The sequence below is a fragment of the Anguilla anguilla genome, chromosome 19 (assembly GCF_013347855.1).
Source record: "Anguilla anguilla isolate fAngAng1 chromosome 19, fAngAng1.pri, whole genome shotgun sequence".
NCBI classification, from domain to species: Eukaryota; Metazoa; Chordata; class Actinopteri; order Anguilliformes; family Anguillidae; genus Anguilla; species Anguilla anguilla.
In genome coordinates, this window is record NC_049219.1 from 16,831,348 (window position 1) to 16,846,773 (window position 15,426).

General features: G+C 50.1%; 1 protein-coding gene across 6 annotated transcripts in view; it reads left to right on the top strand.

Moving 5' to 3' along the window:
- Positions 1-643: 643 nt before the first annotated feature.
- LOC118219149 (plasma membrane calcium-transporting ATPase 1-like) overlaps positions 644-15,426 on the top strand; it is a 38,990-nt gene continuing 24,207 nt past the window's right edge. For 3 of the 6 annotated variants that reach the window (XM_035402093.1, XM_035402095.1, XM_035402094.1), the window contains exons 1-2: positions 645-1,293; positions 10,431-10,932. In XM_035402093.1, the coding sequence (XP_035257984.1) occupies positions 10,743-10,932 (190 nt within the window). In that variant the 5' untranslated portion in view covers positions 645-1,293; positions 10,431-10,742. Of the gene's footprint in view, positions 1,294-1,365; positions 1,383-10,430; positions 10,933-15,426 lie in introns of those variants that run through there. The other 3 variants (XM_035402091.1, XM_035402092.1, XM_035402096.1) reach the window with 3 other exon arrangements.

Genomic DNA, 15,426 nt, shown 5'->3' on the forward strand with positions numbered 1-15,426 from the left:
CGCAATATGCGCTTCTACTGAGCCGGCAGGAAGTGTTTTTGAGATTAAAATTCATTTTTCAAGAGTGAATAATAGGTGACTGTAGATATTGGTGTTATCCACACATGCATGTGCATCCTGCAATAAACAGCCTTTATGAAAAAAAAAGCATAGCCCAAGAATGTAACGGTGTTCTCAAGCCCAGTTTATTGTAATACAGGTGTTATGCCGATGCAGTCCATCTGTGACAGAAAAACTCAAAATCGAGAAGAAAAAAAACCAAAAAAAAACCACAGGACGTCACGGAAAGAATGACGTCAGGTATAATTAGCCGACGATTTCTGTCAAACTGTATTGGGAGTTTGTACAATGGAACAGACTGAAGCGTGTTTTACACGTGTTTCTGCGACCACACTTAGGAGCAATTGTAAAGCCAGGAGCAACAGTCATCTCTATATAAATTATGTTAATAACAGATAAACCAGAGCGAGGAGGCAGAGAATCCCTATCCGGGTATGAAGTCGGTGACGTCTCCGTCTCCACAGGCAACTGGTATTTTCGTCGAACCAATAGGGATCCGAATTGATATCCAAGCCCTTCCTTTTGACGCGAATCACATGTTCCAGGGACGCTGCGGAGTGGGCGGGATTTCTCGTTGGATGAGGGAGGGGGTGCCGTTGAGTGCGGGTGGTTAGACAGCGGGGTGAGAGAGGGAAACAGGCAACGGTGTCGGAGCGGAGTAGGTGCTCTCACACCTATTTTGTTTTTTTATTTTGTTAATGCTCAGGTTGAGTAATATAACTTGACAGCTAATAAAGGGCGAGTCAGTTGCACAGACCTCTCACTTTAGCTGAGCCTACCTGTGTTAAAGCAACGTTGCCACTGCCTGCTCGCTGACTGCTGAGCTGCAAGTGTATATTTCTTGGGAATTAAAAAGGAACAACAGGGAAGTGTTTCTCTTGAGATTTTTTTTTTATTGGTTTGAGTATATAATGGGAGACACTGACTCGGCCAGTTAATTTACTGCAAGCGGATTGTATGAAGAGCGCGCAGCCCTGCCGAGTGTGCGCGCGGACACTGGAAAGTTGGTGGGTGGCCACGGTGAAATCGCGCCGCAGTACTGAAACGGACCGTGGACTGGTTGGCCGGGACGGCTTCTGGACTGATACTCTATTTGGAAAGGGCGAATCAGCCCCCGTGTCTTGGTGTACGGAGTCGAGCTAAAGAACAGAGAACATTTGTCTCCCGGATTGGAAAATATTTTTACGCCTCTCACAGGTTTGCACCGAGAGGACCGACACGCCAGTCCGCTAGGTAACGTTAGCTTATAATACCGGCATACTGTAGGCTGTGTCCTGGTTGCTCTGTCACATGCACGACACAAGGATTAAAGCCCTCAAAAGGTGATGCTCATTCTAAAAATAATTAAGAAAGTCGACCAAAGCAGTCGGGAAGCGTATTTTCCTCAGGCAGTTGGCATGCAATGTGTAGCAACTATAATTTTGGAAAAAAAGAAATATATATATATATATATGGACGTAGTATGAATTAGATTGATTGCATAGCTTGCTTTGGAGATTAGCTTGGAAGCTGCAGTTAAGGAAAAGCCACAGCTAGCTGGTCAATGAATGGAGTAGCCTGAGCTAGTTATGACTGTTCGTAAACATCTGAATAATCCGTAAACACAGACACTATAAACAAACTCACGTTAAGTAAACAGCGAGGGACCCAGCTGCGCAATTTGACAAATTGAATGGAAAGTTTGGTTTTGAACGACATCGAGAACAGATAGCCGGCTACTGAAATATTAATAAAGCACACGAGCCATCTATTGATTAATGACACTACGCTATCTATCAAGTTGGACATCAAAGACAATCGATGTAATTGCTTGCTAGCTGCTTGTCAAAAGCCAGTGATAACCATCGATTTATATTTTAAGATTATAGCAATCGCTTATTATATGAAATAGATGGCTAACCAGTCACATTCAGTTGGTTAACTATTCTTGGACTGTTCATTACTGATAATATGTTCGTGATTAGCTGTCAAAGACTAAGGTTTTAAAATGCAATCACCGAAAGACGAGTAGGTAGCTCTATTAGATTCGGCTTCTCTCACTCCTACTTGTAGCTTGTACAAAATCATCTAGGCTACTTCGCTGCTGATAGATAACCCTTTTAATAGGTTTTTGGAATGTTTTTATTTTTCTTCTAAATTCTAAGTCAGTGTTCTAGAACTCCAATGCTGTTAATCGCCAGTAGTGATTGGTTCATCATCATTAGAATGTTCTTCATCTTTAGAATGTTCAGTTAAGAACATTCTAATCGCATATTTGTAATTTTACACCTTCAATGTTAATAAATAATGTGGATTATTATCATCATTAAGCAAGCAAACTTCCTACATTCATAGAAAGGTTAAGCTTGCGCGTTGTCACTTGGCAGTGGCTGTTAGATGTGTTAGATAACGTTTGAGGGACACGTCAAAATTAGCATCCGTCAAGTGCAGTATCCCGACTTGAAGCGGTTAGCGAGCAAGTCGGGATACTGCAGTTAGGTGGTGAAATCAGAGTGTTTTTGCTTGACGTACAGTACCAATAGAGAGCAAACTATGAAGGTGGATTGACCCAAATCTGCAATTTTTTATTTTCCAAATGTCTGCTTGCAGCCAGATCCTCTTCTGTTCATTTGCTTGCAATATGAGAAGCCGTGCGCCGCATGACCTTGAATAGAAATAGTCCAAAGGCTTTTTCCCAGTAATTAAAATAAATGCTCTGCTAGAAACAATCCTGCCGTGTTATTCACAGACGCTCGATTCAGCGACTGGCAAGTTTGTCCTGAATACGATCCAATGGCAGTTGGGGTCGAGACAGTGTTTTCTCTCTATTTGAGTTTAATCTCAGTCTTCCTACCGCGAGTGATGTTGCAACGGGGGTGATGGTTGCTCATTTGCATTTCATACTCGTTAAAAAATACCATTTACCTGTTAGGCCGTTAAAACGACGTCAGTAAATCTTGCAACACTAAATTTGCTGACAGCTTTAAGTAAAAGATTACGTCAATATGTCACTTGCCTCTGGACAAAGCTGTCATAAATCTTATGAAAAAACTTCTGCGCGCTGGTGGCTGAATTGTTTGGTGGAACTTTTTTATTTGCGGCGTAATCGCGGTTGCGAAAAGGAAAGAGGACTGACCTCACGCGCACTAGAAAGGGATTTGTGAATTAAGCCTGTGGTGTGTGGATTATTCCCAGTTGTTCAGTCAGGAATCAAATGTATATCCATGACAAATATATTTTGTGTAGTTGTTTCGGTTTCCTTCTCTCTTCATAAACTGTGCCTTTCTGTATATAGATTTAATGTTTTTGGAAGCCGAATTGCATTACATTACATTACAGGCATTTGGCAGACGCTCTTATCCAGAGCGACGTACAACAAAGTGTATAACCATAACCAGGAACAAGTATGACGAAAACCCTAGAGAGAAGTACCGGCCCAAGTGCAGGGAACAACCGCATAGTTCAACTTGGACCCTGAAGGTTAAACTGATTGTTTCATTATTTACCTCATTTATCCAATAGAGTGACCTTTTGACTGTATGTTAGCTGAAAAAAATGAGTCAGTGACAGCTTGATAGTTCCCGCACCACAAAACATGGACGCAGTTATTCCTGACAGGGAGTACAGGATCGTCACCATTTATTGAGGTTCAGCATATTGAAAGTGCTCTATTTGCATTGCGAAGTGCCACTTTAATTTTAGTTACTGGAATATTGAGAAATAGGTTTGAAGACAGTCATATATCAGGTTGTCTGCATGTCAGTGCTTTACTCTTATTTGTGTCTGTGTCACAGACTGTCTGTATGTTAAAGCTTTACTCGTTTATTTGTGTCTGTAGCTGTTGTGCGTGTAACAGGTTTTTTTTTCATCCACAGAATTCCCATGCTTTGCAGCGTTAAATGAGACTGTGTGGTGCAGTGTCTGATTAAAATGGAGAACTGCACATAGGGGCTGTTGGGGCGGCTATAGAATCTCCCTGCATGACTAACCCATTCATTTAAGCCATTTACCGATGCCTGTATTTACAGTAACGTCTGTATTGGGCCTACAGTACTAATGCAAACTCGGTATGTTAATGCAGAACACTGTCTTCAGTTAACCGAGATTAAATTGTGCTGCTGGAATGTGCGTATTTATCTGGTTTAAGAGTGAGTGGAGTCGGTAATGGCCTGTTTAACTGTAGTTTAACTGTCCTGATGTACCTTCTGGAAAAAGTGATTTCGATTTATTTTTCTTCTCATTTTACACACAATTTTTTCTATCTGTGTACTGGTGTCATATTGCCAGTGGCTGGATTTAATATTATAGTGAGACCTGCTTACTGCTCTGTGCTTCAACAACCTAGTACTGCAAACAAACAACAACAAACAAATACAAAAACCCAGCAGAAATCAATGAGAGAAAATGAGAATGCTCCACTTGTTTGCTTACTGTGTGTTGAAGACAGGGCTAATTTCTCTCAGACTGAACAGAAAGAGCGCTGAGTGCTATTTTACTCAGACTGCATGTACCAAAGCCCTGTTAAAAAGTGCAGATTCATGTGAACTGCAAACCCCAGATCAATAATGCAGGAGATGTGCTGTAAAGGAAAGAAATGAGCCGTTTTTTTCCCTGAAAGCCGGGCGTGGAAACTGGGTAATGTATCCTCCTGGCTGCTGAGGTGGTTTTGTGTTTGTGTAAGAGGTACCGGCGTCTTTGTGTTACATTAATCTGAGGTGACATTCAGCCACACATGGGCTATCATGGCCTGCTAAATATAGGCCGCTGCTGTGTTTCAGTGGGCCAGGTTTTAACGATGCGGCCCGCTCGCCGGCTGTGGCGCCCGGTGCGCGTTAGCCCCCCCCCCCGCATCGCCAGGCGGAGACAGGTCGCGTAATTTGGGTGAAACTTACTGAAGGCCGGGAAACTCATCCGCGATCCGTCAACCCGAACGTGAGGTTTGCAGAGCCGCCGCTGAACACTCAACCCCTGAACGCTCGGCCCCTGAACGCTCAGCCCCTGAACGCTCAGCCCCTGAATGCTAACACCTTCCAGGACCGCGGTATTCCTCAGCGCTAACCTGTCGGGTGTTCCTCAGCGCTAGCCTGCCGGGTGTTCCTCAGCGCTAGCCTGCCGGGTGTTCCTCAGCGCTAGCCTGCCGGGCGCTCCTCTGCCGGGTTTGCCCCCCTGCTCATGCTCGTGTCTCTCTGCGCCCCTTCCCCGACCGTCCCGCCTGGTGCACTTGCGCTTTTACGCGGTCTGACGTGGGCCTTTAGCAGGAGTTTGAGCGGGAGAGGCGATATTTTTAGTTTTATTTGTTGAAACCTCTCATGTTCTAAAAGCATATGTCGGCTGTGCTTAATCAGTTTGCAGCGTGAGCGTCGGGGGGGGGCTGGGGAAAGGAGCAAGTGCCCTCACACCCCCACCCCTAAAACTAGACCCGCCATCTGTCCCGGCACGCACACAGCCCTGGCCCAGCTGAACCTGTTGATCGGAGGGGACAGACACGTGCTGCCGCAGCGGCTGTGACGCTGTTGCTTTAGCGATGCCAGTGCGGAGGTGAACCTGTTTCCTGGGACAGATTTAGCAAAGCTGGCCGCCTCTGCTCCTCTGCCAAACGCGTGGGGCTCCAGAGAGGCTGACAGCCAGAGCTGGTTAGGGCCCCTGCTGTGGGGCTGGTGAGGGCCCCTGGCTGTGGGGCTGGTTAGGGCCCCTGCTGTGGAGCTGGTGAGGGCCCCTGGCTGTGGGGCTGGTGAGGGCCCCTGGCTGGCTGTGGGGCTGGTGAGGGCCCCTGCTGTGGGGCTGGTTAGGGCCCCTGGCTGTGGGGCTGGTTAGGGCCCCTGGCTGTGGAGCTGGTATGGGTTTGTGTGTTGAGCATCTTGGCTGAGGGAGCAGTATTTTGGGTGAGAGCTGTCCCAGGTACAGTCACCGTTGCCTGTGAGGCTTGACCATAGCAACTAGGGCACCACTGCTCTCCTGCTCTCCTGCTCTCCGCGTTTATACGGCGTGGCATAGGTCCACCAGAGAGGGGGGAGGGGGCAGTCTGGGGCCACAGGGGCAGCTATAAATACCCCCTTGCAGGCAGCTCTGACACGGAGGGATCCCTGGTAAGGTTGCTGCTGGGAGGGATCCCTTTCGCCCCGGGGTGGCTGGACCCTACAGCGGGGTGTTTCCCAGGCCCCAGGTCATGTGACTCACATGCACCCCCTCCCCCCTCCCCCCTCCCCCACTGTGGGTGGGTCTCAGCTTCCCCCTGCCCTGAACTGAGGGACTTGTAGACTTTGTTTATCGGATTGGAGTCCATTTCCCTGCTGGTACACTTTGTGCTAGTCGTTGGCAGGGGGTAAAATGCTGGCCTTGCCGCTTGGGGTCAGTGTTTGGGGAGGTGGCAGATGTGCCCCGTGCTCACGCTGGGTCTTGTGCAGCGGTGTCTGTGATCTCTCTCTGCTTCTGCGCTGGAGTCTGGCGCATGTGCTCTGTGTCTGTGTCCCTCAGCGGTCTGCAGTGCTGTATGTCTATTTCTGAACCGCGGTTCCAGTGCTAGCATGTAGCCATGTTAGCACATGGTCTTGTGTTAGCGCCTTTACATGCCGTGTTTATTAGCACATGACCGCGTGTCTATGTGTGTGTCAGCATGACGTTATGTCAGCGTCTGGTCATGCATATTACGGCTACTTTGTTAGGCTGTGGTCCTGTGTGTTAGCATAGAGCCCTGTAGGTTAGCATATGGCCACGCATATTGAAACAGCTTCTCTCACAGTGCGCGCCAGCTGGTTGATGGGAGAGCAGGTCAGTGGGTGACTTTTCCTGTTATGACATGTGACCTGTTCTGGAAACGGAAACTGTCACCACGCAGAAAGCCATGGCAGTGTCCTCATCCATCCTGAGTAGCGAGTCACGCCACCATCTTCTGAGAACTTCTGACAGCGCTACAGCACACACAAAAAGAGAAGATCACAGAAACAGTGCCAAAGACCAGGGTTCAAAACCAGAAGCTCTGTCTCCAGAGACAAAGGCCTTACCACTACACCACCATGATCTTAACGTGCTCTGGAAAGTGCTGAGGAGATGACGAGACCACAGTAACGCAAACAAAACAAAGACAGAAGAGTGGGATTTGAATCCTGAATCATCTCCAGGTTTAGCTCCAGTCATTAAATGAGCAGTAGAGTGTGTGACTTAGCATTACCGCCCCCTTGGTGGCAGCTGTGCACACGACACGACGTGACTGGTTCAGCCGCCCACCTCTGTGTCTGGAGGGTCGGGTTCTTACTCTTGGCTGGAAAGCGGATTCACTGGGGTTCCTGCTTCTGGGGTACAGGCACCCCCGAAAAGCAAGTGCTTCTGCATTCCAGCACCAACAGGCCCCCCCCTCTCAAATTCTCCTTCTCGCCGTCGGGGGGTCAGCGCCCCCCTCGTACCCTCCACCCCCCCGATTCTTCCCCAGGGAAATCCCCCCCTCACAGCAGCATCCTCTGCTGTGGGGTGGGGGGGGGTTCTTAAATTTTAGTTTTTAAATGGGTCATATTAACAGTTTGCATGGAAGTCTGTTGCATTAGCGTGCTAGCCCAGTTAGTGGCTATTTTGGAACAAAATTTGTTTAACCAAAGACATTCAGGCAGAGCAGTGAACTGTCATCCTCTGTGTTTATACTACAGTCGTGGCACTGAGTGGTCTGTCATTGGAGGATAACCGTGAAGTCCTCACACTGACCTCCAGATGTGTGTTATTCAGAAAGGTGATGTCATCACATTAAGCTTTGACGAGTACATTGACAGATTACTAAGGCAACCCCAGAATCGGTTCATACTGTGCCTGCCCACATTACATGCTATTGGACAAACCAAGATCAAATGAGCGACTTAGGTCAGGATTAATAGATGTACATCAATCCATTAGTGATTAGTGCATCAAATTCACGTGCATGTCAATAGAAAAGAGAATTAATTTTTATTCCAACGCAGACTAATTTTATTCCGTTTTTGGAATGGCTTGATGGTTTTTAATTGTACAAATGCAAAGCCTCAGAAATGAAACTATATTAAACAATGTGTAATATTTAAAGAGATGGAGAGAGTAAAATGTACAGTGTCTTCAGCAGAGCATTGATCTTTGATGTGAAAATGAAAAAAAGGCATGTAGGATTTCATTTCGGAAATTAACTGCAGAAGAAGGGATTACATAAGTGTCAGATCATGTTTGATCCCGACGGATGGAAAGATATTGCAAAATGTCAGCCTGGAAATTTTTATAGCCAAAAATGTTTCTGAAAGCGAGGACCTTCACATGAAAGCAGAAACCTTTCTCTGAATTACCGGCAGGTGGTTGATGAAATTGAGGTTTTGCTCTGTGGCCACCTTGGGTCAGTCCTGAAGAGGGTCCAAAAACTCTCTCACACTGAGCATGAGTCTTCTCCCTCTGTTTGCCTGAACACACCTCCCCATGTGCATGTATATGAATTTAACTGGTTACACCCTGTACTCTCACCACTCTAGATTGTCGCTTTCCAAACGTTTGGCTTCACCCCGTTTTGGACGCCGCCACCCCGAATCCCCCAATCCCCCCGTTGTGTAACCAACATGGTACATTCCATAGCGTCCACTCCAAGAAATGAATGGAATGGAATCCTCTTTATGCAGAATGAGCACGCAGTTGCCCACGGCACAGTGGAGTGGGAGAGTACAGGGCTGTGTGTGCTAGGGGTAGTTTTAGGGGTGCGGAGGGGGGGGGGGGGATGGGTGTCGTGCCTTGCTTTCTGCCCCCCCCCCCCCGTGTTGCTGAGCCGCGCGCGAGGGGCTTAGCGTGGAGCGCAGCACAGATCCTCTCTGGTGCCGCAGATTGCCTGATTAGATTAAGCGCCAGGCTTTCCTCAGATAATCATTCAGCGGCGGCCCTTCCGCCGGCGACGCTGGGCGGGCGTGAGCGTGAGCGTGAGCGTGAGCGCGAGCGCGAGCGCGAGCGTGAGCGTGAGCCTGAGCGTGAGCGTGAGCGTGGGCGTGAGCGTGAGCGTGAGCGTGAGCGCGAGCCTGAGCGTGGGCGTGAGCGTGGGCGTGGGCGTGGGCGTGGGCGTGAGCGTGAGCGCGAGCGCGAGCGTGAGCGTGAGCGTGAGCGCGAGCGTGAGCCTGAGCGTGAGCCTGAGCGTGAGCGTGAGCCTGAGCGTGAGCCTGAGCGTGAGCCTGAGCGTGAGCGTGAGCGTGAGCGTGAGCCTGAGCGTGAGCGTGAGCGTGAGCGTGAGCGTGAGCGCGAGCGTGAGTGTGGGCGTGAGCGCGAGTGTGAGCGTGAGTGTGAGCGTGAGCGCGAGTGTGAGCGCGAGTGTGAGCGCGAGCGTGAGTGTGAGCGCGAGCGCGCGGCAGGTCACCTGCTCTTTAAAGGAGGCCTTTGGGTTTTCCCCCCGGCGACAGTGAAACTCGCCCCCAACTGCTATGGATTTTCAGTTGGAAGTGTGCTTTTTATTTATTTATTCTTTTTTTTTTTTTTTTAAAGAAATGGCGCAGAAATAATTTTTATACTTTCCCATATGTTGTTTTAAAAAAAATCTTGGACATATATTTTCGATACGCATTGTGTTCTGTAGAAGTTGTTGGACTCAGGTAATAGCGCCTGGTGTGACTGTGTTATGCTGTCCTCCTGTTCAGGTGCATATTAGCAGCTGTGCCTTGGCGCTGCGCTCAGTGTGCTCAGTGTGCTCAGTGCCACACCAGCTCTGTGAGAAGTGTCAATCACACGTGCACTTTACCCTGAGCACGGCTCCCTCGGGCCACGTGCACGTGTCTTGCGTCATATAAATCTAATTATAGCCCTTCATGACCTACACTGACGTGGCAGATATTTCCTGTGATCTCTTTCTGTGAAAGAAGTGCCTCGTACATGTCTGTGTGTGTGCGTGCGTGCGTGTGTGCATGTTTGCGTGTGTGTGTGCGTGCATGTGTGTGTGCATGTCTGTGTGTGTGTGTGCGTGCGTGTGCGCATGTCTGTGTGTGTGTGTGTGCGTGCGTGCATGTTTGCGTGAGTATGTGCGTGTGTGTGTAAATATGCGTGTGGGCGTATGTGCGTGCGTGCATACATGTGTGTGTGTGAGCGTATCGCTCACAGTCATAGGGAGACCAGAGGGGAGCTGAGCTAAGTGTGCTAGCATCCTCACTCGCTGTTTTATCCAGGGCTGTGTGGGCATTGTGTGACTGAAGTTCAGCTCTCTGTGCTGTACATGAGGTCAGTAAATCTGCCCCTTTCCAGGTTCTGGTTCACTGCTGACTTTTCTCCATGTCTGCTGCTATCAACAGGCTCTTATTACCCAGCTACCATGTGCTGGCAAAATATGCATTTCCTGGTTCTCATATATTGCGAGCCTAATAGAGAGAGACTGATGGTCAATTTCACAGTTTTTGTGTGTTTTTTTCTTTTCTGGTTTTCAGACCTTCACCTGTCGAGTTCTCCGCGGCCGCGAGGCTTCACCTGGCAGCATGAAAGCGTAGCCACACCCCCCTCGCTGAAGGAAATGGCTTCTGATTGGTCGAGCTTGCACTGCCTGGCGTGGGACGCGGCCGCACCTCTGCTGGGGATCTGAGCGGTTTATGGGAGACCCCCGGTTTTTTTCCCTGAGGATTCCCCCCTCCCTTCTGCCCCATCCCAGCCCACTAGCCCCCCACCACCACCACACCCCTAATCCGTCTTACCCCGCCCACTTTTTTTAAAAATTCATTTTTTTCTTGCCCGGAACCGGAGACATGGCGAAGAACTCGTACAGCGGGGTGAAGAACTCCATGGCGACGCCCAATCACGGCGGCTTCGCCGTCTCGCTGCAGGAGCTGCGCTCCCTGATGGAGCTGCGGGGGGCGGAGGGGCTGCGTAGGGTGGAGGAGGCGTTCGGCGGCGCGCAGGGGCTCTGCTCGCGCCTCCACACCTCCCCCGTGGACGGTAAGCATGCCCCCTCTCGCCTGACTGACAGGCCCTCTCACTGTACTTAACACTGCAGTCTGTTCTCATTCTTCCTCTCACACTGTGACTGCCAGAGATGAGGGGCTTTAGTGTCACTTCCTGTGCCCCACTTAGTGTTAGTAAATGACTCTGGGTAGGAATGTCCCCTAAATGGATGCCATTTGGAGTCGTGTAATTTCCCTGCTTTGGAGAATGGGGGCACCGCAGGGTGCCTCTGCTCGCAGAGATGAGCCTTTATGGTTTTGACCTTTAAAGTTGGCGATGCCAGTCCAGCGCTTTCCTCTCTGAGTCCATTATCAGAGCCTGAGGTGAGGTGCGGAGTCAGAAGCGTGAAGCAGGGTCTGCCCGTCCAGACCCGCTGGTTTTCGCTCTGGGTGTTCATTAAGGCTGTGCGCTCTTATTCAGAGCGATTTGGGTACTGCATGTAAAAATACGCATAAAACCTCAGATTGTGCTGAGCGACCCGATTAATTAGTAACTGAAGACCGTCCAAATTCTTAACGCTGAAAGTTCTGCCTCCCTGCCAAACATTTGCATTTGTTGCATCTTCTTAATTAAACTCAGTAGAGGGGGGGTTGGGGGGGTTGGAGGGGGGGAGGTGGGTAAGCGAGCTCAGCAGTGTGAAATGGACTCTCTGTACTGAACTGTACCAGCTAGAATCTCCTGTAGTTTATGAGCGGAGAGAACAGATGGAGCGTAGGAGAGAGAGGCTGAGAGAGAGGAGGAGAGAGAGGTGGAGAGAGAGGAGGAGAGAGAGGCTGAGAGAGAGGAGGAGAGAGAGGAGAGAGAGGCTGAGCAGCAGCTATGGGGTCTCACTGGGCCCAACGCTGGGGCTCATCTGGTCCAGAGGCTGCTTCTGCCCAAAACATCCACAAGCATTTTCATCCTGTGGAGTGGATGTTTTTCCCTGTGTGAAAGTTTCAGCGCCTGATGAGCGCTCACAGCACAGGTCTGTGAGGTAAACGACAGCGTGCAGGAGACTGCTGCTGTCTGAACCAATCAGAAAGAGACATTAAAAATATGTTTTTCCTAAATATTGTGAAAATTGGGCTGCAGATCAGCTGCATGGCATCCTGTGACACACGTGTGAACAGGCCGTGCTGGTGTATGTGAGTGTGAGACGTCTGGGGGAGTTCTGTTTCCCAGCGTTTGGGGGAGGGCTCATTCAGCAGCACGCTCTGCCCCCCCAGAGGGGCGCACGTGGGCCAGGCCCGGCTCGGGTACACCAGCCCCCCTCTGATTGGGCAGCTGGACCTGGCTGCTCAGGGACAGATGGGCGACAGGCTCCTGGCCTGTCCGCAGGCAGTGATGGGACACTGTGCGGGACGGTGTTGTGCTGTTTTTGTGGCGGGGGGAGGTGGTGGCGAATGAGGGCATGTTGTTACATACCCCCTGCTGGTTCATGTGCGCGGGCCTACAGCCCCCACCTGTGTCTGCCCCCACCCCCACCCCACCCGCAGCGGGGGCCGGGCTGGCAGGAGAGCCTCTCAGGCAGCGTGTCCAATCAGAACGCCTGTAGGGCAGGGTGGGAGGGGCCCCGCTCGGCTTAATCGCTGGCGTGACCTTCACTGAACTCCTGGGGGGAGGAGAGTTTTCCAGCTTGATCCCAGATTAAAACGGCACCGTTTCCCCCTCAGCTGCTGGTCATGTCAGAACGCTTACGCGCTGTAAAGTAGGCCTGCAGCACAGCCCGCTCCCTCCTCCCTCAAAAGCCTTATACCCCAAAATATATTCAGCTACATTTATGACTAATGTATATCTACACTCCACAATATGTTGACAATTATATAAATGACTGGCACTTTGCAATACATTTATTGAAATATATTCCACCGCTGTTAAATGCAGGCCTACATATCATATTTTCTAGAAGGTCCACATATTTACAGTATATTGCAGTATATGCATATATTTCCGTCAGGGTGCTGTAAATGCTATAGCTCTGCAGCCTGTGTGCAGCATCCGTCTCAAACTCCTGTGATGTCCGAATGCTGAGCAGTACGGCTGGCTGTTCCCCTCAGCGCTCTGTGGTCCTGCTTCCGCCCCCGAGGCGCCCGTCCTGCTGACACACGGGAGCACGCTTCGGGTCCATGAGTAAGCGCGATGATCGGGGCTGCCGGGGGGGGGGGTGCTCGGGTTTTGGGAATCGGTCTCAAACGCGGTGCGGCGGCAGAATGAGTGCGTACTGAGGAAGAGGGGAGCAGTCTGAATGCGGGAGGGAGCAGGAGGAGCACGGAAGTGCGTACTGAGGAAGAGGGGAGCAGTCTGAGTGCGGGAGGGAGCAGGAGGAGCGCGGCAGTGCGTACTGAGGTAGAGAGGAGCAGTCTGAATGGAGGGAGCAGGAGGAGCGCGGCAGTGCGTACTGAGGAAGAGGGGAGCAGTCTGAATGCGGGGGGAGCAGGAGGAGCGCGGCAGTGCGTACTGAGGAAGAGGGGAGCAGTCTGAATGGAGGGAGCAGGAGGAGCGCGGCAGTGCGTACTGAGGTAGAGAGGAGCAGTCTGAATGCGGGAGGGAGCAGGAGGAGCGCGGCAGTGCGTACTGAGGAAGAGGGGAGCAGTCTGAATGGAGGGAGCAGGAGGAGCGCGGCAGTGCGTACTGAGGAAGAGGGGAGCAGTCTGAATGGAGGGAGCAGGAGGAGCGCGGCAGTGCGTACTGAGGAAGAGGGGAGCAGTCTGAATGGAGGGAGCAGGAGGAGCGCGGCAGTGCGTACTGAGGAAGAGGGGAGCAGTCTGAATGGAGGGAGCAGGAGGAGCGCGGCAGTGCGTACTGAGGTAGAGGGGAGCAGTCTGAATGCAGGGGGAGCAGATGCTGGCCTGTAATCTGCCATATGTCTCACTGAGACAGTCGTGAGAGTCGTGCACCTAACGCCCTTCTGACCCCTCAGCTCAGGCAAGCGTCGTTTTTCTCAGTTTAGACCCGTCCTCCACAGACCTGGCGTGGTGATGAAACCGCTGTGTTCACAGGGTCCTTCCGTCTCAGACAGGGTGCGATCTTAAGCATGCGATTCCAGATAACATGTCTGGGTGGGTGTATGAAAATGCAAAAATTTGCCGCCACCGCGCAAATCCCATTTGTGGCCGATATCGTGCGAACAGAGGTCCGGGTTGCCTAGCTGCGGATTTTGATGCGAGTGTGGACACCTGTCACTTGCTACATGCCAGGACAGCGTCCTGCTGGGCCGGACTGAGATTAGCTCTGCTGTCAGCTGCATGGATGTTTTCTGGAACTAGACTAGGTTCACTAGCTTCACTAGCTCCACTTGGTTCACTAGCTTCACTGGCTTCACTAGGTTCACTAGCGTCACTCAGTTCACTAGCTCCACTAGCTTCACTAGCTCCACTTGGTTCACCAGCTCCAGCCCAGCCAGCCCTCGTGCTCCTGACACATTTTAATGAGCTAATTCAATTCTCCCGCACGCTGCCAAGCAGTCATTCAAGATTACAGGGGCTTTGGAAATTGAAAGGGGTTTCTAATTGAGAAGCAATTAGGCCGTTTCCCAATTCTGCCAAAATCATTTCGCTAATCTTGAGTATCTCATGCCCCCCCCGTGGAGCCGTGCAGCTCCCCTGCTCTCCCCAGATGAGGCTCCACAGTGGCCGGGGGGGTGGGGGGGGGCAGGTCTATTTCAGTGCTCCCTCACAGAAACAGAACATGCTGCAGTGTAGTACAAACATCTGCCTCTTGGACAGTATAATGAGGAGAAATATCATTTACAACTGTGTATTTTAAAAGGTTCATTTCAGTATCTGAAACAAGTGTGCACATGTGCTAATATATTTTGCAGTATTGCAGTAGTTTGATAATGCATTTTTCCAGTATTTTACATTACTGACTTTCAGCAGACCCTCATATCCAGAGTGCAAAGGTCAGGGGTCAAAGTGCAGTGATTCTCTACAGTAGACAGTAGAGTCCCAAGACAGGCAGCAAGTGCAAGTATATCACACCATTTTCCATTTTTCATTGTTCATTGTTCAAAGTTATTCAGTTTTGGAAATTTAAATTACGTTTGCAAAATGAAAGATGCCCAGTGATAATATCCTTTCATAATTTTCCAATTAATTAACTGGATTTGGATTAATTTCCTGAAATCTGCTGGTTTGAAAGGAAGTCGCCAGCACCCAGATTTCAATACATGGTTGAAATGTATTCCATCATTGACTCATCAGCTGTCATACACACAGAAAAAACATGTCCACTACACGACCAAAAGTATCGAGACACCCTTGGGCTGGGGCTGGTTTGGGCTCGGCCCCTTAGTTTCAGTGATGGCAGATCTTAGTGCTACAGCATGACTCGAGCAGTCTGTACTGATCTCCACTTTCAGATGGTTAGCTATTGACCTGTTGGCTATTGGCTATTTTAGCTATCGGGAATGTGTGTTCTAGTGTGAACTGCTAGTGAATAGCTCAAAAGAAATGTTGAAAAAATACAGTATCAACCAGGTAAGTGACTGTACCTACGCAAAACTACATA